This window comes from Podarcis cretensis (assembly GCF_951804945.1).
Source record: "Podarcis cretensis genome assembly, chromosome: 2".
Taxonomy (NCBI): domain Eukaryota; kingdom Metazoa; phylum Chordata; class Lepidosauria; order Squamata; family Lacertidae; genus Podarcis; species Podarcis cretensis.
The window spans coordinates 21808433-21835894 of NC_137171.1; the positions used below are offsets into that span (position 1 = coordinate 21808433).

The 27462-nt window shown below is 44.9% G+C and overlaps 1 protein-coding gene across 1 annotated transcript; it reads right to left on the reverse strand.

Moving 5' to 3' along the window:
- Nucleotides 1–276: 276 nt before the first annotated feature.
- Nucleotides 277–26544, reverse strand: GDF11 (growth differentiation factor 11). Its single transcript, XM_079965604.1, has 3 exons — nt 24777–26544; nt 2879–3252; nt 277–1135 (listed from the first exon to the last, which is right to left on the reverse strand). Exons 1-3 carry the CDS (start codon nt 25177–25179, stop codon nt 755–757), a joined length of 1158 nt encoding a protein of 385 aa, XP_079821730.1. The 5' UTR covers nt 25180–26544; the 3' UTR covers nt 277–754.
- Nucleotides 26545–27462: the final 918 nt, after the last annotated feature.

The window sequence follows — 27462 nt, forward strand, 5'->3', positions numbered from 1 at the left end:
ACCTTGGAACTATGCATCAGAGAAAAACATTGCAAGTGGACTCTAGTTTCTGTTTCTTGGGCGTCTCCTATCTTTTAAGGGAGTCTGTCTCACAAAAGGCAGGCAGGTTCAGCAACCCTCAAAGTCCCACATCATATTCACCTTCCCACCCACCCCCAAAAATGCCAAATATTCCCCAAGCTGGCTGGTCCCTTTCTCTGTCTTTCTTCATCTTAATACAAAATATTTACCTCTTTTTTCCCCTCTTTATCTCTATAGCTCCATACAACATTTTATTTAACTTAACAATCACAATCTAGGAAGCTTTCACTGTTTGTAAACGGGTTGAAGAGCCTCTCTCTTTCTGATGAACTTTTCCCACTTTGTAATCATTTTTACTCTCAGATTGAGAGAGAAAGGGGGTTGGGAAGAAAAACAATACCAGTAAAAGTAAAGCTTGAGCAATGATGGGTCAAACAAAGGGTTTTGGGAGAGAAGAGGTCATTTCAGATCTGCCTCAGCGAGGAAAGTATTGATCCAAGCCAACTCATTCACTCTCCAGTAACGTGACGTCTGTTTTGATTATTGCACAGTGCATGATGTCACTTCAGAGATTTTCAATACAATTCTATCCATCTTGTTCTTTTCCCACAATTATTTTCTCTTCAGAAATGTTTTAAAATGATCAGGAATGGATTCATCAGTGTCAGGATGCATCATCGAAGCAGGAATCCAGGGGGATCATGAGGAAGGAGTGACAGGACAGGCAGAGGGTTTAAGAGCATCCACACCTGTCAACAACCATGCCAGGGATTTTGCCATAGATTATCTGCTGTTTGTCATTGAAGTACAGCATGTTGATGGGAGACATCTTGGTGGGTGTGCAGCAAGGCCCGGCTGAGCCCCGGGGATTGGCCTGCTGCACCAGATGGGTATGAGGATATTTCTGCATGAACATATACTCGCACTGGCCTGAACAATAGTTGGCTTTGTACCGCTTGGGGGCGATAATCCAATCCCAGCCGAAGGCCTCAAAATCAACAGTCAGTGGGTAGCGGCAGCAACGGGACTCAGTTGAGTGCTCGTCGCAGTCTAGTCCCAGGTTCCTCCGGGACCGTTTGTTGTTCTCCAGCACGCGTAGCTCCATGAAAGGGTGCTGGGGGTGGGAATGGAAGGGAGAAAACAAAAGAGTTACGTGTTTATGTGCAATGTCTATTTACCCACATCACAAAGACAGAGATAACTAGCCCCATAGCAGGAGCCCCGCTCACACCATTTCCATTAATTATCATCAGCCCACAACCCATCTTTCCAGCCCCATCTGTCCTCTTGCTCTGTATATCTTTTAAAACCACATATTTATCTCCCTAGCCATATCCCAGCTCTGTCCAGCTCAAGTCCTTATCTGTTCTTCCAAGGCAAGCCATCTTTTCTCCAATCCTAACAATACTTATCACAGCGTACAGTAATTTATCCAATTCCCAGTAGGAGCCTAGAGTATTGCTTTCCCCTTTAGAAAGCCAGGCACAGGCTGACCATGTACAGCTCCTTCCCTCTCTCTCTCTCTCTCTCTCTCTCTCTCTCTCTCTCTCTACCTTCCTTTAAAAAAAAGTCAACAAGAGAGAATGCAATATATGGGCTGCTGACCCATCACCTGCTGCCAGAAAAAAATAAATGAGGTGCACAATCTGACAAGAGAGACCAAGAGATCAATTTGTAGGTAGTGGGTGAAGACGTGAAATAAAGGGAGCTCCATAAGGAATATGTGCATGTCTTTATGTGATTTTTCAAACCATCTGCATATAGCAAGGTTTCAGTTAATCAGGTATGTTTTGGCAGAGTAATTATACCTAACAGAATAAGCTTCCAAGGGACAAGTAAGAGATTAAAGATAATAAAAGGGGAGGGGGAAATAAACCAAGAAGATATATTTTTATGAAGGTAAAAATGGGGGGGGGGGACAACCTTCAACGTTATTTGAATCTTAGTAAATTACTAAGCGTCTGTTTACATGGAAGACTATCTTAAGGCTAACAGAATAAGATTGAATCATGAATGTATGTATCCAATAAACTGTAACATGCAAACTCCTTCAGAAAATCAGTGAATTAAGATACCACTTCAAAATGTAATATCCTGCCAATAACAAATATTTTGCTGAATTCTGGATATTTTTCTGAGTGTTAGTGAGACTTCAGAGCTAGCACAAATAAGAATTCTGCTGTCTTAAGTTACATAATGTTCAGCCTTTGTGAAGTACAGAAGGTAGATGGTGGTTTTATCTGTTGGAGAGCAGTGAGAGTTGTGCCAGTTACCTTAACATGGTTATTCCAGACCTGTTGATGGGCTATTTACACAAGTGGAGGCCAGTAATATCAAAACGTACAATGATTTTGCTGTTTATTTAAAGACCAGCTAAGTGGAGAGATGCTTGCAAGTAAGACTTAATACTATGATTTGGCATGTAAGCACACCCCTACCCTACGTGCAGTACAACAGTATTACAGCCCTCAATGAACTTGTAGGAGGCAGGAGGAGTTACAACCAAGAGGGCAAACCAATAGGTATGGAAGGGAAAACGCTTCCTTTCTCCCAGTAAAGCTTCCCAACATGTAGCTCACTGGTGACCTTGTACGTATGCAACAAAACAGTGAATCAGGGGCACTGGGGCCATCACTAGTTCTGAAAGACTGCTTCTTCTACTAATCTTCCACTTACTCACTTCAGCACTGCTTACTGTAATGCTACAACAGGGAACTGAGGCATGTTCTCAGTTCCTGACGTCAGCAAACACCTGCAGCTTGGGTGAGCTTTGTGGGAAATGTATTTCTTTGGCCTCCAGCTCTACGTTAGAAGCTAGGATGGAGAGAGAAGAAAAGCAATGCTCCTATTTACCCACCAGGCCTTCAGCACCAGGCCCAAGAGAGGTGACGGCCAGGTCATTGCCATTGGGATCAAAAGCGTTGATCTCGATACCCCAGTTGTTCTGAGGCTGCTTGAACCAGTTCTGCAGTACATGCTTGAAGTCAATGCTCTGCCAGTGGCCAATGCGGGAATTCAGGTCAATCTTGAGTGAGCGGATACGAATATGGCGGCTCCCATCCTCCGTCACTGGTTTGAGACGCAGGATCTGTAGGTAGACCGTGGAGGTATGCTGAACAGGCCGCAGGTACACCCACAGCTGTGCCTTTACTACCTTGGTGAACATGATCTTGGGGCTGAAGTTGAAGAAACAGCAGTGCGGGTTGCCTTCAATCTGTACCACAGGGTCCGCTGGCAGAGAAAGACAGAGAGAGAAGCAGTGAGCAGAATTTCTTCACAACCCATTTCCCAGTGCTCTGGTCAGGAGATTCTGCCTAAGGAGCCATTCACAGATCTGTTTATCACATGTGCGTATGAAAGTACTTTCTTGTTGATTGAACACAGTGCCTGTCAGTGGAGGTAGTCTTGTACACAAATAAGAGGCCCTCAACTGGTTGTGTAGTCTTGTACACAAATAAGAGGCCCTCAGCTGGTTGTGTAAATCAGCCTCAAGTACAGTGAATATTAAACTCTCCAGTCAGGTAGTCTTTTTTCAAGATACAGCTCTCTATAGATCTGAAGCTAAAAAATAAAAGCAATTAAGAGACCCCCTTCTTGTGTATCCTAACAAATAAGGGAAGAATAAAGAGGTACAGTGGTACCTCGGGTTACATACGCTTCAGGTTACATACACTTCAGGTTACAGACTCAGCTAACCCAGAAATAGTGCTTCAGGTTAAGAACTTTGCTTCAGGATGAGAACAGAAATTGTGCTCCGGCAGTGCGGCAGCAGCAGGAGGCCCCATTAGCTAAAGTGGTGCTTCAGGTTAAGAACAGTTTCAGGTTAAGAACGGGCCTCGAATTAAGTACTTAACCTGAGGTACCACTGTACACTGATTCTCAGTTGGGAAACTGGCAGCCATGAAAACGGGGCACTAAAATCAGGGGGCGGTAGCGTCAAAAGGGCTTGGGTGAGAAGGGTCACGATACAGGCAGCAACCATTTCATGTAGGGGTTCTGTCGGCAGAGCACACAAAAGTATGCCTCACCCCATTACGCCCCCCTTCCACCTTCTTCTGGGTCCAAAAGGACCCACACATTGGCAATTGCGTGTCAACTGGGTGCATCTAAAATGGCACTACCTTATGTAAAAAAGGTTATGCAGCCTAGTAAAGTCAATAGCCTTCCAATGGACAGAAACTACTTTTTCTAATGACTTTGCAGCCATTCCCACATCATTACTGAGGATTCCCCCAGCCCTTCAAAACTTATTTTAAGTGGGGCGGGTTTACAAACAATTCTTTACAGTTGAACCCTTTCCAATAAAATATTAATACCAAGAATTAAAATATTAATACCAACAATAAAATGTGCATCACAGGAAACCAAATCCAAGAGGGTGTGAACATGGTTAATGAGAAGAACCAAAGAAGTTATCAAAGTCTTCCTTCAGAAAATGGAAATCACATCCAAATGAGAACAAAGAGGAACACAGTCTTTGTCAAAATAAATGCAAGCAGACAAGAAAAGGTGCCAAAAAAAGGAAAGAATTCAAAGAGCATCCCTCAAAAAATTAAGACCAGTGATAAAAAATTATATAACTGCATTAGAAGCAAGCCATACTAAAGCCTGATTTGGCACCACCATTTTTCTCAAGGCTAAGTTGATCCACCAGTTAGCATCCAGCACTGTTCCAACATCGTAAACTTCTTGCCCTTTCTCCCTTCAGCACTCTTTTCTTAAGGCTGACTTCAACTAACCTCTACTCAGAGTAGGCCCACTGAAATTAGTGGAAGCTAAGTTATTCATGGCCATTAACTTGAATGAGTCTACTCTGAATAACAGTTAGTTTAAAACAACCCTTTGTAGCCACTACCAGCTACAGGTGTGATGTGCCAGAATGTTTGTGGGGGTTTAAAAAATAATAATAATTCACATGACCATAGAAAGCTAACTTATACCAAGTCAGATCATTGGTCCATCTCACTCAGTAATGTCAACAGTATTTCACAGGGAGAAACCAGGGATCTTTTGCACGCATAGCATATGCTCTACGACAGAGCTACAGCCCTTTAATACTTTTTAAATAAATGTCCACTCCTAAGTCTAAGGCTTCATTTTGGAACCAGATTTTTCTACTACCTCTTTACTGTTTTCATAGGGTGGCATTCAACTGATGAACCCCATCAGCAGAAGTCCTATGTAAGGACTTCCATTTGCACAATGGGGCTTTCTCTCCCATGCCCCCCCCTCCTAAAAATGGCTTGCAGAGTCAGGAGCACCCCTAGAACAGCAAGGAGAGAAGATTGTTCTCTGGCAAACTGAAATGCTTGCCCTGATGAAACAATTCCCTTATCACAAAATTGAATTCCTTCAGTAGTCAAGCCCACCACTCACTCAGACCATGACTGATATGGTTGTTTATTATTATTATTATTATTATTATTATTATTATTATTATTATTAAGATTTCTACAGCTCCCTTTGTCATAAGATCTCAAGGCGTTTCACAGAATAACATGATAAAAACAAGTAAATAAGTAAAACAAAACAGCAGACAATAACCCCCTCTCTCCCACAGACACATTTAAAAGGCTATAGAATATTAATCGGCCAAAGGTCAGGTTAAAGAGGAATGTTTTTGCCTGGCACCTAAAAATATATAATGATGGCGCCTGGCGAACCTCCCTGGGGAGAGCATTCCACAAATGGGGTGCCACTACAGAGATGGCCCGTTCTCGTGTTGTCACCCTCCGGACCTCATGTGGGTAGAGGCACAGCAAGAAGGGCCTCAGATGATATATGTAGCTTTAGGTCACCTGTTAAGGGCTAGCCCTCACAAAGCAGCTTATACAAGCAAATAATAAAATATAAAACAACCATTTCAAACTAACTGCTTAGGGCTTTGGCCCAACTGGCCAGAATTTGCTTCCTTTCAGCTCCATACTCCTTTCTGAGTCAGGCCCCTCAGGGCTAATACGGCTCAGGCATGGGGGCTGTCTTGCAGGATTTCCCTCACCTTTTAGCCTCAGTACTGCTGCTAGCCAGCGGAACCTCTCTGCGTCACTGCATTTGCCTTCCTTCCTTTAGTGGCTCACTCACCGTGGCAGTTATAGGCACAATGGAGAGGGGTGGCCAGCTCCCAGTCCCTCTCCTCTCCTCACCAAACAGGTGCTGTGTCACAGCACAGCAAGAGACATCTGCTATGACCCCAAGGTCTCTCTCCTGGTCAGTTCAGACCCCCGTGAGTGCATATTTGAAATTAAGATTTCTTGTGCTAATATGCATCACCTTACATTCATTTACACTGACTGACTTACATGAATGACCAATAGTTTAAAAGCATATCTAGCTTCTGATGCAAAGTAGAGTAAACCTTGAATCCAAGAAATATACAAGGTTTCATGTATTTTGCCTCCTAAAGGGATCGTGTTTCATTTCACTAGAGATGCCGCAGCCTTTTGGGTTCTGCATTCTACAGTATCCTGCAAAAGAATACACAGGGAAGCTAGCAGGACTATCACATAATCCTTAGCATAGTTAACGATGCTAAGGATTTAAGTGGGTTAAACCACAGAGCCTAGGGCTTGCCGATCAGAAGGTCGGTGGTTCGAATCCCTGCGACGGGGTTCACTCCCGTTGCTTGGTCCCTGCTCCTGCCAACCTAGCAGTTCGAAAGCACGTCAAAGTGTAAGTAGATAAATAGGTACCACTCCGGCGGGAAGGTAAACGGCGTTTCCGTGTGCTGCTCTGGTTCTCCAGAAGCGGCTTAGTCATGCTTACCACATGACCCGGAAGCCGTACGCCGGCTCCCTCGGCCAGTAAAGCGAGATGAGCGCTGCAACCCCAGAGTCAGCCACGACTGGACCTAATGGTCAGGGGTACCTTTATCTTTACCTTTACTTATTTGAACACAGTCTGATTCCTGTACCTTTTTTGTGAATGTGGGTTGTTTTTTAGTCTCAACCTTTCTTCTGATTTCATTGTACCCATTTTAGCACACTATTGTGTTTTGGTTAGCTCCAAGCTCAGCTGGAAGAATGAGAAACCAGATTGTCATCTGGAAACCGCCTTTCTCCTACTGAAGCTTAGGCACCACTGCAACACGTCCCTTTTTATTCTTTCATTTTCCTCGATGGTAAATTGGTAGTCTGATGCTGAGGAAGTGTTTAATTGATGTTAGTTAACCTGCTTCTTTGCTATTTTCACCCTTCAAACATAAAATGAATAGTGTATGAATTGTTAGATTCTTTTAAAATAGAGACTTTGTTTGGGCTCCAGTAAAAAGGGATGGTTCCTATTCCAGACTATCAGAACTATTTCAGTGCTGAGCCAAGGACAGCAGTCAGAATAGTGCGTGTCTATATACCCAATCCTCTGTCCGCTTCAGTAACACAATGTGTGACAGGGCAAGAGAATGGAAAGAAGACAGCCTGTCTTTGACTTGTGTGTATGTCTATAGATGGAATTATATAAGAACTAGATAATATAAATGGGCCCAGTGGTGACTGCTAGCCATGCTAGCAAGAATTTCAAGATTCATGTTAGCCATAGTGTCTCTAGCGGCTAGCTGCTGGGGTGAAGTTTACCACTGCTGCCTGCTAATAAGCTTTTCCACTCATCTGGTGAGTCATTGACGGAAGACAAAAATCTTAACTTGGATGCACAACTGATCTGACCCAGTGAATGGTACTTCTTATTCTTGGGAATGAAGGCAGAGAAATTGTTTGTCCAATGGGCCACAGTTATGTGGCCTCTAAAAAGAGGTCTAACTCTAGCATAAGACTCATGTGTTACTTAACCCAACACTCAGAAAATTCATCCAAATCTATACACATTCTCGGTCCATGTCTATCCATATTAATACTTTGTTGCTTGTCCTAAACAAGTCATACAAAAAAGGACAACTGGTCCCATACCATAGGATGTAGTCAATGCAGTGCTGAGTCACTAGTTTCACCAATAAAAGGATTTCTCATTGTGTAACAGAATGTTCTCCTTTCCTCCCCCTATGTGCCCCCTAAATCTGTTCCAAGTGTTTCCCCAACCTTCTGGAGCAGATTTGGGGATGGAGTGGGGAAGGAGATTTGGGGGGGGGGTGGTCTCAATTGCACTAGCACTTAGTTGAATACCACCCTATGTCTCTAATGAATGCCACATCTGAATGCTTAAACAAGGCTTATAAGACAGCAGGGTATTATTTCGGTCCCGATACTGATCATTTCTACCCCCGGTAATCAAATAATCCTGGATTTCTTTAACAAGCTTTGGTCCCAGCACAGATTCTTGAAGCACCTTGCTTTTCTGGAATATACATTTGTATTTTTCCTTGCTGTTTCTGAATATTATTAGTGATTGATCCATGAGAAGCTTTGCTATATTGACAGTGTTAATTCATTGCCCTTTGTGATTTGGAGATTGCTTTCATTATTATATGTTGTTATGCGGATGCCTTCAGCACAATCGGCTCTGAAGGTACTTTTACAGTTTCCTCCCTTTGAACATTCTTAATTCTTCAGCACTGGCATGTCCTTTCCCATTTTGGCACATCTCTATTTTCAGAATGTCAGCATTTATATAATGGTTATCAGATGGTTTAGCTGTTGTCGTCTATGGCCTATAGTCCATTCCGTTGATAGACAAGAGTTTCCTCTCCTCTTTAGTTTGTCTGTTCTAATCTAGTCACTCATTCAGTCCACTCAACTCACACTCCTTTCTCCCTTGCAATGACATGCTGTGATTACTCCTGTTAAACCTTCCACCTGTCCTTTCGTCCATAGTCCTAGGTAGTTTTATCGCAAAGCACATTCGGCTTTCCTTTTAACCACCTACCTCTGAGACAGAATTGGACATTTGAGAAGAACCAGGTTTATCAGCAAACATAGGGTTACCAGATCCTGTCTTTAAAAGTTTGAGTGCAACAAGAGAGTTGCTCTGCCAGTCTCCTTTGCGCACATCTCCTGCCTGCTGTAGTAGGGAAAGCTTCAGTTTATTCCAGAGTAAGAGGGGAAGGAAAGTGCCAATCTGGCAGCACTTTTTGAAAGTTAACCAGGTTTATTTCTAAGCACGCGTCATTGCAGGTTAAGTTAGGATAGAGACAAATCACTCAACCAGACTTCAGTATGAATAGATAAAAAGTGAACTGGTAAGATGCAGAGACCTCCACAAAAGCAGTACAGCACATGCAATAGATGTTCCTGTACATGCTGAATGAACAGGCCAGGTGCAGTATTTACAGCTGATAGCATTTCCCTTACCTGCCCACCCACACCCAATTCAACATGTGTGTATTTGGGGGAGCAGCACAAATACACACAAACGTTCAAGAGAACAGGCAACAGAATAAGAGGGTAGCACACAGTCAAATCAGAGAAGGGTAGCTCAAATAGTAGGCAGAAGATGGGATTTACTGTGAGAGAGGAATCGTTCACCTTTAAAAAGCTTATTTATGAATATAGCTGCATGGTTCCTTACAAAACAGCTATACAAAATAGGAAGTGATCTTTTCTCTATGCTTTTGTTTAGCTAAAAGTTAAACATGCTTCTTCAGTTGATAGTGATGGCTTCATTCACTGCTTGAGTGGTGGTGGCTGGTGCTTCTACTAAGCACACCCTACTTATTTGGGAATGAACTGGAACAATAGTTTGGCAGATTTGAGCATAGGCAGATTACAAGTCTGAGAAGAAGGAACTTTTGAGGGAACCACATTTGTCTTTTAGGAGAACTGATGGTGCTTTAAAGTAGGAGCAGAAAAACTTTTTCAGCCCAAGGGTCACATGCCAGGGGCAGATGAGGTCAGTGAAAACAGTAGGTGGGGCAACAAAGAAAATAATGCCTTTGTAGAGTAAACTAAATTCTACACACGCTCACATCCCCTTCACATCCTTCCATCTAGACCAGGGTTTCTCAAAGTTGGGTCTCCAGCTGTTTTTGGACTACAGTTCCCATCATTCCCTGGTCCTGCTAGCTAGGGATGATGGGAGTTGTAGTCCAAAAACAACAGGAGACCCAACTTTGGGAAACCCTGGTCTAGGCAAACAAGAGGCATTATTAGAGTTCAGTGATACACTTCAGTCAGGCAAAACAAACCAAGCCTGAGGCACGTTCTAAACACCAAAGAAAGAGACTTGGAGAGCCACCTTCCCTGCTTTGAAGCAGTGCTAGAACACTCTACTGCTTGGAAAAGTTTGGAGGACCAAACTTGCTCTTGGGGAAAGAGAATATACATACTCTGTATGGGCAGGTACAGAGTCATCTGTTATTATATAAGCTGCCCTGAGCTTTACAAGAGTAGTAGGATATACATAGATGTTATACATTGAAGTACATGCATCTGTAATACCCTATATAGCAGGGGTCAGCAAACTTTTTCAGCAGGAGGCCGGTCCACTGTCCCTCAGACCTTGTGGGGGGCCTGATTATATGGGGGGGGGGGGTTGAACAAATTCCTATGCCCTACAAATAATCCAGAGATGCATTTTAAATAAAAGCACACATTCTACTCATGTAAAAACACCAGGCAAGCCCCACAAATAACCCAGAGATGCATTTTAAATAAAAGGACAGACTGATTTCCAGACTGTCCGCGGACTGGATTTAGAAGGCAATTGGGCCGGATCCGGCCCCCGGGCCTTAGTTTGCCTACCCATGCTATATAGGATTAGTGCGATACACAGGCCACTCCTGCAGAAGTCAGTGCCTCAGCAGATAGGATAATTCCCTCACTGCATAAATAATTGAATTGACACTTCCGTTGAATTCCTACAACAAGCAAACCAATACGTATGTCGCAAGTCAAGCAGCGAAGCTCAGGCGGGGTGTGGGGGGAATACACATAGCAAAGATCTCGCCTACCCTCCACTCAGAAAGAATGGCTAGGAAGAATAATAGAGGATGATCGCCATCTAAACAGGCAAACTGGGGATTGGGAGAGAGTCGTTTTGCCATTCGCATAGGCTAAGGGGTGCGAGAAGGAGGCACTTCCCCCTCTTCCCAGCTCCAGCCAGCAGCTCCCAGTGACCAACCCCCTCCCACTCCTCTCTGTTCACAGACATCTGGGTTACATTGAGCTAGGAGTGCCCCTTTGCCCCTGCCTGGTGCACCCCGCTCCGTTTAATCACCCCCAGCTGCATGTGCCATGAACTGCAGGCCCTGCTAACACGCCAAGGTCATGACACAGAGTGGCTGCCTCACCCTGCGCAGCCAACCAGGAGCAAAGGCTTCTGCTAACAAATGCCCAAGGCAATTTGCTGTGCACAAGTCCCAAATTAATGCTGTGCTCCCTTGGGAACTCCTCTCTCTACCCCAGTCTCTGCCAGTTCTTAAAGTGACAGAAAACCTCTCCCCCTCCCCTCAGTGTTTTCGGCCTAGCTATGCAAAACCCTCCACACAACCGCAGACGTTGCGCAGACTAAGGTGGAAAGGGCAATTATGAGATTGGGGCTGGGAAAGCACACAATCTAGCCTTCAAAGCAAAGGCATGCTGGCTTATTATGTCCAGGTCCCCCAAGTTTGATGTGAAATTCTGTCGTTTGTTATGTGGAAGCCTCTAGTTAAGTCAAACTTGTCTGTGAGTGTAAGTCAATATCTAACATAAAGCTACTCTCTGTTCCAGTGGTTCATCTTCTCTGTCTTCTCATTGGCAATTAATGTGCCCCACCCAGAATTTACCAGGGCGCTGTCCATGGTTCTGTGCCCTGACAGTAGCCATTCCCCACCTGTCAATAGGGAAGAGAGGGGAAAGATTATGCAATAGGGCAGTGCTACTTTCCACTATGGGTAAACAATCAGAACTGGATGCTCTGCTTCTTCTCACTTTTCTCTATGCCTTCATTACATCCAAGTTCATAATAACCTTCACCTATTTATGGTCATTTATGAAAGCTTTCTTACTCAACTCACTCCAAGTGGGACTGTAGAATTGTCTTCAGCTCTCATTTGGAGTGTGGTCTCCGCCCCATCCATTCCTGTTTCAGGAGATCTGCAATCTGTTTAAATGTTGTGACCTGATCCTGCAAGCACTCAGACACTAACTGCTTTACAGACAGAAATTGAGAAGAGAATGTTTATGTCTCTTGTAGCTCCTTATTAGATGAGAAGCACCTGTTTGTTGTTTTATTTCGGTAAATTTAGACCCCATCCTTCCGTTGTAAAGCAGTATTCAGAGTTGTTAACATTGAAGTTGATAACAGCGATGAAAATTAATTTATAAAACCTCTAATCCAATAGATTAAAGAGGTGGATAAGACAGGCACTGCAAAGGAAAACAATTTAAGACAAAATATCAGCCTATTAAGAATCATCCAACTCACCAAATCAAATGCGTGCCAGAATAAAAACATCTTAACTAGATGGCAAAAAGCCAAGAAAAAGGGGCCCAAATGAACCTTCCAAGACAGAATTCCCTAATCTGGATGTAACCACAAAAATGCCCCTTCTGCATTCTTACCAGTCATGCCTTCAACCGTAATCAATTGGGATATGGAAAAGAAGAGACTTCTAACACTTCCTGTGTCCTCTATGTATCCTGGGCCCCCATCATTTAGAACTTTGTTGCTGAACATGACTAGATACTGCTCTTATGATATACACATTTCTTTTCCAACCCTTCTTCACTCTTTCCCAAAATACACATGCCACAGCCAGAGCAATGGAAACCATTGAACACCATGCTTCCACAGAAACTTTTTTTAATAAAGTTTCATTTATCCACTTACCATTCACAGGCAATTTGAAGCTATTATTCTTATTCTTATTATTAGTATTATTATTATTATTTGTTCTTTGTTTAAAAGTTTCAGTACCAGAGCAGGGAGCACTTCTATAGAGTCTGGCTGCTCTGTGAGTGGAAACACCGGAGGATATTATGATTTTCAGCATCCTGGTCATATATATGGTCTCTACCAATCAGAGATGGGCTACAAGAGGCAAATAGGATCAGTATAGAGCCCCACATCTTGTTTCTGCTGCTGCACAAGTGAGGCGAGATTGAATACACAATAATTTCCACAGAGATCTCCAAGTCTATTCATCCTAACATGCAATGAACCCTAGCAATGGTCCTTATTTCCAATGAAGAAATTGCCTCCTCTACAGGCATTCTGTTCCACTGGCTAGTTCCTTCTCGTAAATATTTGGCTGTTGTTTTTAAGTGGAGTTCATTTTGATTCAACGGTTGGTTTCTATTTTTCCTCCCTCTTATATATTTAAACTTTCCCTGGTAGCTAAATAGATAGAACTTAACATATCCTTCCAGCTTACTTTATGTTCTATTGTTAATCATTCCCACTAATCACCTTCTCTCTCTCTGTAGCATTGTTCTAAGTATCTGAATAGGAAACGTAGTTCTCTATTGGAATCTCTAAGTTCTGTGTATACTATGGACATGTATTCTTTGTCCAGTTCTTAGGTACCCAGCATAATTTTAAAGCACCGGTCCTGCTGCACTGAGTTAAATCAATATTTAGAATACTTAGGTCCCAGTGCCACATTTCTAAATGGCAGGGTTATTGGGGGTTTTTTTTAAAAAAATCCTGGTACATTCATTGCCTCCAGAACTGGGTTAAGAATACAGGATGTCTCTTCTAAAACATATTGAGGTTTCACGTATCTTTAACCCTTAATGAGCCATGTGTTCACCTTTGAGAGCATTCAAAACACACATAGCCTCTCACTTCCTGATCCATCCTGTCCTGCTTCTGAATTATTCTACAATGTCCTGCTTTTCACACTAAAGATTCCCATATTATTAATTCCCATATTATTAATTTCTCTATAGATGGGAACATTACCACCACTCCCTTTTTTTCTGACGGATGATCAATTACTATGCTTTGAGACGGAAGAATGGGCATACTTCAGGTTCCGTGATGGAAAACATCCATGAATTTTCACCACAGAAAGAGTTCTAGTTTGGCTGGTGCCCTACTCTATCAGTTACTCAATTTAACAGGTAATCAAGCCCTACCCACTGCTGCCCAGGTGGTCATCCAAGGATGAGGTAGGACTTGGTGCTACAGCAACACACTAGGAAGCCATAGTCATCTTGCTGACATGACACACATACTTGTAAAATCCTATACAGTCATTCCTTAATGGATAGTCACTAATATAGTCTGCCATACACTAGACTGGAGTAACTGAGTGATCTGGACTGCACTAATCAGCTTAATATATGCAACTGTTGTGGAGTCATTGTTATACAGTGGTACCTCGGGTTAAGAACTTAATTCGTTCTTAACCTGAAACTGTTCTTAACCTGAGGTGCCTCTTTAGCTTATGGGGCCTCCCGCTGCTGCTGGCGCTCGATTTCCGTTCTCATCCTGAGGTAAAGTTCTTAACCTGAGGTACTATTTCTGGGTTAGCAGAGTCTGTAACCTGAAGCGTCTGTAACCCGAGGTACCACTGTACTGCTAGTATTCTAGTGGTATCAACTGCTGTCAATTCTTCTAATGCAGGCTTCCTCAACCTCGGCCCTCCAGATGTTTTGAGACTACAATTCCCATCATCCCTGACCACTGGTCCTGCTAGCTAGGGATCATGGGAGTTGTAGGCCAAAAACATCTGGAAGGCCGAGGATGAGGAATCCTGTTCTAATGTTTCCAGTTACCAGAGAAGGCAATTGTAATTCCTAGTTGTTACTAGTGGTGCTGCATTCGAGAGCATTTCCACAGCTCTCTCTGATCTCCTGTGCTTCATTAGTGAAAAGGGAATAACTACATTAAATATTGACACACAAGAGTGTTTAAGACCACCACTAGCAGTAATAATGAAACTTCAATATAGTTATATCCCTTCTGGGGGGAAATTAGGTAATGGTACTTTACAACTGCATTGATTTCAGTGCAACCTCGGCAGAAACTCCATGTAAATCCAATTCAAAACATTATATGCTGCTGGACCACTAACCTGGAAGAATTTGGTACATAGTTGCACACACACAAAACGATATTAGGCATTCTTAGCACTGAAATACAATTTTGTATATTATCTTGTAAACAGCCTGTAACTAATGTGGGTATCTTATTCACCATCCTAAAATATCAGCACAGCAGTTAGTTTTTGTCTGATTTTGACATATTTCCCTTATTCAGCAACTTCTTATAAATGTCTGAAGTCACAACTCAGCCCATTCCTTACAGTTCCCAATTCCCTGTTATACCAGCGCCGAGTGTCCCTGGCTTTCTTGCTGAAAAATCCCAACTTTACATTTTCCAGCAAAACTGCCACTTTGAAAATGATCCCTGTACTCAGAAAGTAGTGATGCCTGCAAGTAGATTTGAAGTCACTGTTGTGTTAGACTTACTCCAAGCTGTCAGAATGCAGTACTAAAGGGGGGGGTAGCGTTTGGTGGATTTCACACTGTCACACACCCCCAGTCTCCCTTCAAGGTACTTCATTAACTTCCCCTCCCCATCACCAATGCCCAAACGAAAGGTCATCAGGGGTCATGGGTAGCCAATAAATGGTTTAGAACCCAATTATCCTTCCCTAGTTTCTTGTCTATGGGTGGGGGAAATGTAAGCTTTAGATTAAAAAAGGGGGGAGGACAGGACAGAAGGAGTGAGGAGAGGGGAACCAGAAAGGTTTATGGCCCCACTGCCTATAAAACCTTCCCTTCCTTCTGTTCAGGAACCATAAAAATACTCACACACACAATTGCTCCATGAAAGAGTGTCAGGAGCAAAAATCATAACTGCCATCAAGGAAAAAGGGAGTGAGGATGAATGATAAAGATTCTAGGAGATGGAATCTGTGGGTCCAATGGATTGGCTCCAGCCAATCCAGTAAGCCTACAAGCAAGGGGAATTATTCCAGATGGCCAATTAAAATCAGATTGGACTACCCTTGTCAATTTCAATCTGGGTGGTGTGTGCACGCTGGCTTTATTTTTGCAGGGGGGGGGGGTTTGCGTTGGAGGGAGCAAGTTGTTAAATGGAAAGAGATGGTTGTGGGGAGCAGCAGCAAACGTTTAACACAGAAAAAAGCCCCAGCGTGTCGCCGATTTTATGGGCAGTAAAATTTCAAAGCCATCCAAGTCTATTAATGCTGGAGAAGGAAATTTCTCAATGAGCTGTAGAATTGGCCAGGAGGGAAGTCCTTCTCCCTACTGCGATTCCTCACACTTGTGCCCCCCACACCCTCCCATCCAACACCCCTTCCTTCCGCTCAGCCTTCACACACTCCAGACCATACGCTGCCTCCCCTCCCAGTTGGCATCAGCTCAAGTGAACATTTTGAGTCGTAGATTTTTACAGAATTCTTCCTTTGGTGGAAACAGTGGCGTCATACTTATAGTTCCAAGACATGTGCACATTCATGCTACAGTGCATCCTGCTGTACATGCTCACCCTTCAGTCTCACAATGTAAATGTATTCTTTGGGGGGGGGGCAGAGATTTTCTGCTGATGTGGAAACATAGAAAATTCCACATACAGGCAGCTGTGAGTTCCAGTTCCAGCATTAATTATTCCCTACTCATCCTGATACAAAGATATGGATCAGTAATATGGTAGCAATACTTTGCCCACCTCTCACATCTCCTCTGAGAATCCTGGATCTGTTAACTTTAAACTTACTTTCAGAGCCCACTATCATGTCGCAAGCACTGATGGCCATCCTCTTTACATGACTGCATAGGCATTCCTATAGTCCAAATACCTTCCTTCTAAACCTCTGCATGTCTTCCTTACGAGGCTCCTAGAGCAGTTTTTTTTTTTTTTTAATCTGGTGGCCATTTTGTCTCTTGTTCAGAGGCCAGATTTTCTTTTTCAGCCATTCAATCTCCCGAGTCGATTTCAAGTCCAGCGGTTCGGTGTGAATCACCCCTTCTGAGAATTGAATGGCTTTCAGTGTTCCGATTTCCTTAACCACCTCAGTAGTGTTCTGGAGGCAGCCTGACATAGAAGCCAAGTCCAATGTAGAGGCTTGACCCACCATTTTAGATCTCTCACTTCTAAAAACAACCACTTTCTGGATGGCCAGTATGTGCCATTTATGCAAATAACTCGCCGAATAGTGCTCAGGCTTTGTAAATAAATCTCTATATATTGTGGGGTCAAATCAGTCCAATTTGAGAGCCAGCAGTGGGTGGCTCTTTCTTCTGGGAGCCTCACAACTACAACGCTTTCATCCAGTGCTATTTTTCTAGAAAAAGAATTGCCACAACACACCGTGAACACCTCTCTTGTCCAATCATAGCTCCTCTTACATAATCAAGTTTCTCTATCACTCCCAAAGAGTGCAAGAGGACAGTTAGAACATCAGAATTCTTACTGTATTCTTTGACACTATAGTTATTTCAGTGAAGCAGAAAAAGATTATGTTTGTAGAGTTGTTAACACAGGCACTTATTTGGAACACAGGAAAATAAACCTAACTGGTCTAAGCCCCAGTAAGCCAGTGATTGATAACTGAAGTCTATGTAAAGGTAAAGGTAAAGGTACCCCTGCCCGTACGGGCCAGTCTTGACAGACTCTGGGGTTGTGCGCCCATCTCACTTAAGAGGCCAGGGGCCAGCGCTGTCCAGAGACACTTCCGGGTCACGTGGCCAGCGTGACATCGCTGCTCTGGCCAGAGCCAGAGCCAGAGCCGCACACGGAAACGCCGTTTACCTTCCCGCTGGTAAGCGGTCCCTATTTATCTACTTGCACCTGGAGGTGCTTTCGAACTGCTAGGTTGGCAGGCGCTGGGACCGAGCAGCGGGAGCGCACCCCGCCGCAGGGATTCGAACCGCCGACCTTTCGATCGGCAAGCCCTAGGCGCTGAGGCTTTAACCCACAGCGCCACCTGCGTCCCCAAAGTCTATGAGCCACACCCAATTGGACTGTGCCAACTGGCCCACTGGTCTTGATAAGTCTCCTCACACAGACCTGAGCCCTTCAGTGTAATAAAATAATACTGTGGTCTGGAAATGCCGTTGTTTGCCATATTGTAGTGAGATGCAGGGCAAAGCAGGACGTAGTGCCTAGGAATCATAAAGATATTCCAGGAAGGATTTTGCCCATTGCTTCTAACCTTCTTCAAGCTACAGCCTCTATGTGGCTTTAATGTCAGATTTAATGTCATGAATCTTTTTTGCCGTAAGCTCAGAAATACATCAAGCCTACCTAAGAACCACTAAGAACCACTTAATGTTGCCTATGATTTAGTTCTAGCAGTTTCACTAACTGTCCTAACTTTTGGGAATATAACTTGAGCTGAAGCAGGTTCAGCTTCTAATAAACACCAACCAAATTATTTTTTATGCCAGTTCTGTGCTGCTGCCCAGACAGTAAAAGGGTTAGGATGCTCTGATCCTTCTAGGATCTAGGTGCTTAAGTAATTGATGATTAGCAAGAAGATTTGTCTTGTCAAGCAATATGCCTAAATAATCAAGAGTTAACCATTTCCATCACAGCAGCAGCAGCAAATACCCAGAATCCAGCACAGATAGATAATGAGATCGCTCTCTAACGGGAAATTGTTTTGTTGTGGCCTCTCTTGTCACTCTCGCCTTTTGAGTCAGCATCCAAACACATATCCTTTGCTCTCTATACTTGATTGAGTCCCAATTTCCGCTAGACACAAGCTCATGATGACCCCACCCACTATGTTTCCATGACTGACTAATGAATCCTGATTCTCCATCCAGTATATACTTATCCAATGTTAGACCTCTGTGTGGATGGCCTCCAGGTTCTCTGTCCTAAAAAACTGTATGGACAAGAAGATACCATCAGACTTCCTGGAAATTGCTGTTCCAAAGGGAAAGGCTCATCAAAAAGGATCATGTATCCCAGTTGTGATGGCAGAACCTTGTGTATTCAAGAAAACAAAGATGCTTTCCTTGAACAGCAGCAAACTGGTAAATAATTATTTAACCTCACACAGTCTTGAAGAAGCAAGGTAGGGATCTGGTAATTGTGGCAATGCAGAAAGAGAACCAAATGACAAACCAAAAAATGTACACGGAAACAATTAGATATATATGGATTAAAATAAAGAATAAATTTAGTAATCTGTATAATTTACATTGTCGGAAGTAAGCCTTGATGCACTCTAGAACACAGTCTACTCTCTGCATTGTGTTCTGCATAGGGCTGTGGCATGTCCTGAAGGCACGTATGCAAACCGCACATGTACACAGATACAAAATAAAAGGGAAAGCAAGAGGACAAAACTGTCCCCATTGAGATACCACTCCAGAAGCCACACAATACTTCAGAAGAATCTATGATCCAGTTGCAAGCAACAGCAAGGATGACGGAAGAAAGGAACAGACTAACTTTTTCTAACTTGGCATGTCCAAAAACAAGGAGATGGAATCACAGAGGCCATAATGACAAAAAAAGCATACCTATGAAATGTTATTTGTGAAAGGATCCCTTATGTACTAAGCCTTCAGCAGTAGAACTTTAAACCCTGAAGAATAAGATACCCCATACTGAATAGTCAATTCAACTCAAACAATACATATCTCCATCTCTTTTTTTCACAGCTATATATGAAAGGAAAAAACAAACTTATCTGGAAGATCTTTTGGACATTGGGGGGAAGCAAGTCAGTGTTAGAATAGAGCAGGCTTCCTCAAACTCGGCCCTCCAGATATTTTTGGCCTCCCATGATCCCTAGCTAGCAGAACCAGTGGTCAGGGATGATGGGAATTGTAGTCTCAAACATCTGGAGGGCCGAGGTTGAGGAAGCCTGCTATTGAATAGAGTAATATCTATGAACAAGGTGGTAGAATGTTCCTCCTAAAAGTCAGACAGCTAAGGATTTTAATCAGGATTGCTTTGGGTCAACATCGCCTTACAATATTGCAAGCAGGTTATTTATCATTCATTGTTATTTATTTCATTTCTATCCCATCCTTCATCACAAAATGATCCCAAGGCAGATTACATCAAAGCAACAAATAAAACCAGTATTACAGAGTCATAAAAATCATTCCAACTATTCAGCATAGTTAAACTCCTATGTTCACAGCCTCCCACACTTATTTACACCCTTGAGCTTTGACAGGTAATTCCACCCACAGAAAAGAAGGACCAAGCTCACTGTATCACCACTGTGTGTGATGAGACCTTGTACACCCAAGATTTGTCCTAAACTATACCAAACAAGGGACGCGGGTGGCGTTGTGGGTTAAACCACAGGGCCTAGGACTTGCTGATCAGAAGGTTGGCGGTTCGAATCCCCACAATGGAGTGAGCTCCCGTTGCTCAGTCCCTGCTCCTGCCAACCTAGCAGTTTGAAAGCACATCAAAGTGCAAGTAGATAAATAGGTACCGTTCCAGCAGGAAGGTATATGGCATTTCTGTGCGCTGCTCTGGTTCGCCAGAAGCGGCTTAGTCATGCTGGCCACATGACCCGGAAGCTGTACGCTGGCTCCCTCGGCCAATAAAGCGAGATGAGCGCCGCAACCCCAGAGTCGGTCACGACTGGACCTAATGGTCAAGGGTCCCTTTACCTTTATACCAAACAAGCACAGCAGTTGGTTGCTTTGCTCTTTCCATCCTTCCACAAGGAGGCATGTGAAGCTATTCTGCCCATGATGGAGGCAGAAGTTCCATCCTTGGATACATTTCGCATCCTACCAGACTTCTCCAGAAAAAATAAGAACTGCATATGCCTTTGCAAGGGTTAGGGTTAGATCAAGATGGACCAAACAGGCTTTCTTTCTAATACTACCTCAAATCCTATTCCAGTTTTCAGTGTCATTAAGAAATATATAGGGAAACTAAACGAGATCAAGGCTGAAGTCAGAGAAATTTTCAAGGTAGACTGGCAGCTCTATTTATGTAGGAGATTGCATGAACAACTTTCTCTAACTATGGTTGAGTTGCTGGTGTACTACTTACTTTACATGAGGCCATTCCCACACTTCAAACATGAGATGGCATTGCTCTAAATTTAGTGATGAATATGGACAAAGTGTATTGCCAGTACTTATTATGTTTGGTAGTACTCCTTACCTGTGAATTCTTGCTCACTTCACCATCAGGTTACCTAAGCTTTTGCCTCATAGTGATTTTACTAATGATTCCTTAGCCTGAATAGCTGGCTAATAGCCAGTGAAGTCATTATGATTATCCTCTGGCAGATATTGATTTCGAAGAAGAAACATTACATGTCTCTTTGAACTTTATTGAGCTAATATAATCAGCACAAATTGCTACAGAAGCTTAAAACCAGCTTATTTAGTGCTGGGTCATTTTTGCTGCGATATTTCTGCTGGTTGTTGTAAAATACGTTTGGGTTAAGGAAGTCAGAGGAAAAGAATATTACACTGATCAATAGTAACCACAATTCTTCTGTTTTACCCTCTAAGCTCAGATACACTCCAACTTCTCTCAGCTCTCAGTTCACCAGAAATTGGGATTTAAGAGTTAGTTCTGATGATCCAGCCATGAATGTTTATGGTATGGGCAGACAATGGATTTAGAGACATTTAACAGTTCTCAGATGAGTTCCCTACCATAATCAAAGCCTGGTTTTATGTATCTGCCTTTCTGGAATTAAAATTATTAATTAGGTAAAGATTATAAGTCAGCTTGCATATTAAAATGCTAACAAACATATTACAAATCTAACAAGAAGTTGATGAGGTTGTGCATACTGTATAGGTGATTCTTCCATGTGGTTCCTGGCTGGAGTCAAATAGGTCTGTTCTGGTTCTTGCAATTTAAGGGTCAAAAAACCCTCACATCTATATAAGAATTTACAAGATGGGTGTACAGTGTGCTCTAACTCAAGTGTTGCTACTATTTAGCATTCAGTGAACACCACTAGCATTCTGAGTGCTGGAAAATTGGCTGAGTTACAATTATATTTAGCATCCAGAAAAGTATTGTCGTGCGGTTACCATTCAGAATCTCAGCTCTCCCTTGGTGCTGTCATTGCATTCTACACTGACATGCAGCCTCATTGAAAACTGAAACTAAATAGTTCCAATCCTGCAAAAGTTAGTCATCATGGTCAAGTTTCACTAAAAGCAATAGAAAATTAAGTAATTTGCAATTAACTTGTTCCATTGGTTTCAATGCGGTTATCTTTTTTTAAAAAAAAAATCAATGTAATATAAGGAAATTGTAAGTTCTGTTCCTCGGGATCCATGATGACTCCTTCACTTGACTTGCACTTAACAAATGGACATGTGTGTTTGAATTAGTTACAAGAGAGATATGCTAAATCAAGTTTTAAGCAGTTGTGGAGCCAGTTGTATGTAGAGTTTTCATATAGGACCACCTGTCATATGAAGAATGGTTGGGCATTACACTCCAGGATAATGATGTCTTGTAGCTAGGTAGCTAGTCTTGTCTATACTTGCTCTTCTCTTCAGGCTCCCATGCACCCCACAACTTTTGAAAGACTGAGTGAGTGAAGCTTAGATTTTGTTACCCCTAAAGGTGCCGCTTCTGAGGTTCCAACGACTCACTCTTCAGATAGAATGCACCTGCTGTTTGCTGCACCGCAGCAAGTCAGCTGTGGTACAAAAAAAGTACCTGCTGTTATCCAATCAGTAATATCTGCTTAGCCATATGTTTAGGATTTGGCCCTCTCCCCTACCTGTGGCTATATACAATGGCTGAATGTGCTTTACTGTGCTAGGCTGCTGGCGCTAAGCAAATGGTTCTGGGCTGTCACCCTCATTGAGCCTCACAGTAAGCTAAGAGCTGGTTGAAAATAAATACAGTGGTACCTTGGGTTAAGTACTTAATTCGTTCCAGAGGTCCATTCTTAACCTGAAACTGTTCTTAACCTGAAGCTAATGGGGCCTCCTGCTGCTGCTGTGCCACCGGAGCACGATTTCTGTTCTCATCCTGAAGCAAAGTTATTAACCTGAGGTAATATTTATGGGTTAGCGGAGTCTGTAACCTGAAGCATATGTAACATGAAGCATATGTAACCCGAGGTACCACTGTATAATTATTCCTGGATGGAGGGGAGCCACAAAATTTAACATTTGTTTAAAAATACCTGAAGGAATAGCACAAGATCTCTTGTGCCCATTTTGTGTCCCTGTTCAGTTGGCACTGGGGGCAAATGTCCCTACCACTCCAAGTGAACGGTGTGGCTCCTGTCACACAGAGATTTTAACAGGAAGCTTGACATTCTTTCTATCTTCCACCCACAGGCCACACTACCCATGTCACTTATTATGTTCTAGAGAGGGCGCATATTTCAAAGTGAATTAATAAGAGGCTTTCTTTCCAAATAACTGCATGCCCAGAACACAAAAAAAAATATCTGGCAGTGCTCACTCCAGAGTTGGTTTCAAACACCAAGCCCTGACACATGCGGTGATGCCCCAAGTTTTGAAATATGCCAGAGGTTCCCAGAGGTTGAATATTGCTGTTGGGTTTTCACATTCAGCCCACTTACAAATAAACTTGGCAAGAGGACACAGCAGCAAGAAATATTGCACAGCACTTAGGCCCAAGCTGTCACCACCCCCTGGCGACTCTGTTTTCCCAAAACACTAAGAAACATTTATTTTTAACTGGGTTTTTTTTTTTTTGCACAAAAGGGGGGGAAATGCCATCCATGTGAGTCTACAATAAATGAAAGAAGTACAAAGGGCCATGGATCTTGGCAGACCTGGAAAGGGAAGAGGGAGGGAGTGTGTGTGCATGCTCAGGGAGGCAGCTGGATATTCCAAAGCCTCGGGCTGGGCAAACTTCTCGAGCTGTTTGCAGCTGGCGAAAGGCAACCTCACAAAAGGGATTACGCCTTCACTTGGCAGGGGGAGAAAAAGGAGCCACACTCTCTCCAGAGCTGAGAAATGCCGTTTCCCCCTTTCTACTTGCAAGCGAGCTGGAGTGGCAGACCGCTTTCAGAATCATTACACCTTTTGGCAGCAGCGCTTCGGGGCCAGAGCCTCTCCATGACCTCTCCTAGGTTTATTTGGCTTTGGCAAGGGGGGGGGGGAGTACTTTTCATGCAACGCCAACCTATGCGCGCGCGCGCACACACACACACACACACCCCACCGCCTTCTTTTCCAAAGCCCCAGCTCGGAAATCCACAGAAGATCCGCAAAGAGCACAGCGACAAAGCTCACCGCTAAGACGAGTTTGCACAATAATAGTCCAAACGCAAAAGGCTCGATGGAGCCACTCTACACAAAGCAGACCTTTCCTTCTTCAGACGCAGCCGGTTGGCAAAGAACTTTGCACAACTTAAAAGCGACGGTGGGGCTTTTTTTGGGGGGGGGGCGGCGATAACCTCATTGCATTTCCCCTTTCTTTTTTCTTTCTTTTTTTGCAAATAGAGGAAAGGGAGCCGAAGGTATCTTTGAGGGCAGGGAGATGATACCTTTTAATGTGCACCAACACAGGAACAACCAACCATTCAGGTCAGTCCCCTCCCGGCCATTGCTCTCGACTTGTTCAGCGTGGAATAAAGCAGCTCATGGAGAGAGTCTGAGAAATATTGCCAGCGCTGTGGAGGAGGAGGAGGCGGCGGCTGAAGATGCCTCCTGAACACCTGGCCAGCGCGCATCCCCCTCCACATACAGAAGAGCAACCAATCTGGGCTCAGGGGTCCCTGAGGATGGCAGCGCTGCCTGTTCTCTCAGAGTGATTTATTCCTCGCTGAAATAAACAATAAGCTCCGGGACTTGCAGAGGCGATGTGGGGTGGCCAGGCGACAAGCCTGCTTTCTTCCTTCGCTCGGCGCCCCCACCTCATCCCACCCCCCCCCCAAAAAAAAAACCAGATACCGCTAAAGTTGCGTTTCCCATGCACCCAAAGACCCCCTTAGCGCGGCCGTGCCTCCTTAACAAAGAACTTACTTTCTTGTGCCATGCTGATGACAGTCTCGGTGGTGGCATGGTACTCGTCTTCCTCCAGATAGTCGTCGTGCTGGAAGGAGTCCCCTTGGAAGTCGTGCAAGTCCAAGATCTGCTGCAGCGGAGGCGCTTTGGGCAACAACTGGTTGACCACCTCTCGGGTGATGTTGGGCGCCTCTTTGAGCCTCAGCTTGCTGAGGATCTGCGACTTGATGCTCTCCAGCCTCATCTCCTTGCTGTGCTTCCGCCACAGACACACCGGGCAGCCCTGGTCCTCTGCCTCTGTCACCAAGGGGACTCCCACCGTGGGCGCTTTATCCGCCCCTCGCTCCGCCGGCTCCCCGGTGCAGAACTCCAAGGACAGCACCAGGCAGCAGAAGAGCACACGAGACCTGGGCACCCGCATGGTGGGCGAGCTGCGCGGTGCACCCTCCCGCCCCCCGCCCGCACCAAACCCCGGTCCTTTCTCTTGCAAACAAACAAAAAAATCGCCCTGCTTTGGCCGTGCAGGGGGGATGGGGAGGGATGGCGAGCCGCAGCTGCTGGGTTGCTGGTTGTTGTTGGTGCTGCTGCTGCTGCTGCTCTTCTGATGGCTAGAAGTTCTTTGGGTTGGAGATGGTGGGTGACTTGCTGGTTGGGGGAAAGGAAAGGCCGGGGTGGGGGGGGGGAGAGGGGAAAAAAAGGGACTCTCCTTTTATATCCCAACTGAACTGTGTCGTAAAAAGCCTTGATTGGCTGCGGAGGCAACAAAAGATCTCCTGGCAAAAGGGCTGTCACCAAAGGGGGAAAAGCGAGCGAGGAGTTCTGCGCGCTCGTCTCGTGTAAGCGCGGAGCAGTCCAGCCTCGCTCGCCTCTGTGTGTCAAACCTTTTAAGCGCTGGCAGCTCTCTTTGAAAGCCGGAGGGGAGGGGGCGCCCCGGGGGGCGTGGGGCGTGGGGAAGAGGGATCTGACAGCCCCTTAAAGACACAAAGTCCCCTTTGCGCAGCCACCTTCCCCCCTTCTGGTTACCTTCCCCGGGAGGCAAATTGCGAGGTGGTTTTAATAATGCATCTGGCAGGGGAGGGGCTGCTGGGAGCGGCCAGCGGGGAGGGGGCGGCTCGGGCGCCTTTGGGAGTCGAGCAAGGGCTGCTGAGCCGCGTCGGGTTCAGAGATGGCCATTTAAGCAACGAGGGGACTTAAGAGGAGAGGCATTGCTGCCGACCCTCTCTCCTTTTCCTCCTCCTACTCGCCCGTGGTTCCGATCCTCGCCTGGCACTTCCTTATAGTTGCCCACTTTGGACAGGTTAAGCTCTCCTTTTCATCCGAGGAGAGTTTCTCTCTCTCCCTCTCTCTCTCTTTTTCTTTCTCTCTCTCTCTCCACACATCCCTTTCATTCTCATTTCTGGGACGTTTGACAGTTTCTAAGTGCCCCCGGACCATCTAAATCCCCGATCGATGTGACGGTTTCTAGATCCCTCCTTTCTCTCTCTCTCCGGGTCGCGGGCGCTCTGACAGTCCTTAAGTGCCCCCCTCCCCACTCGGGCGCAGCAAGACCCGCGCGCCTCCGCTGCAAGAGAGAGAGAGAGAGAGAGAGAGAGAGAGAGAGAGAGAGAGAGAGATTCGTTTTCTGCCAAGCGAGCAGTTTTCTTTCTGCCTTTCTCCCCGGCTCTGGCGTCGCAGCTGTCACCCACTCAATAACCCTCCGCTGCCCTTTCGCGTTAATGCACTGCAGCTCCTTGCTTTGCATGCTGGAGCGCCCTTTCACAAGTTACAATCGCATCTCCAAGCAGGGCGCTGCTAACCGGGGCTGCGCCTGGGGGTGGGTGGGGGGGCGGGTGGGTGGTTGCTGGGGGAGGTTGCTGTTTTTTGGCAGGTCCCGAGCCCGGCTCCAACCAAGAGCCACGTGCGGTTTTGTTGCCTTTTTTTCCGCGGTGTTGTTTTTGGCCGTCTGATAAAAGGCGAGCGAGCGAGCGAGCGGGGGAGGTGCGTTTCTTTCTCTCTCTCTCTCTCTCTCTCTCTCTCTCTCTCTCTCTCTTTCTTTCCGAGGCCAAGCGCTGCACCTTCCGCCCCAGGGTTCATCGACTGCCTTTCCAGGGCTCTAGAGACCCCTCGCTTGTGTCAGCGAATCTCCCGAGCGAGCATCTCTCTCTCTCTCTCTCTCTCTCTCTCTCTCTCTCTCTCTCTCTCTCTCTCATTCTCCGCCCCCCCCCTTTTGCAGGCAGCCCACCCCGCCCTGCTCCGCTCTGCTGGGCACAGTCAAAGCCTCCAGGGTCAAGGGAGCGTAGCAGGGGGGAGCTGGCCAGGTGAGACGCCTATTAATGAGGTGGGCGGTATAGCCGAGGACAGCGAGCGAGAGAGCCCACGGCCTGGGAGCGGGCGAGAAAGGAGGAGGAAGGAGGCCAAGGACAGCGAGCGAAAGGCGATCCTCCCTCTTCCTGGGGAAAAAAAAGAGGGAAATAAAGTGGGGAAAGGAAGTTCGATTTAACGTTTCCAACAGATGCGGGCCACCCGCTTAAACAGCGCCTGTTCTCCTTTACTAAACGACTCTTCCTTTTCCCCTTCAGAAAAAAAAAAGACTGGTTCGCGGTTCCAAGGGAAAGCTATTGCACTCAAGGCGATCCTCCTAAACCCCCACTGTCCCTGAAATGCGCTTTCCCTTAATGAGCCGGAAAGCGATTCTTGTTTGAATGATTCGTTTCCGTGTCCGCGC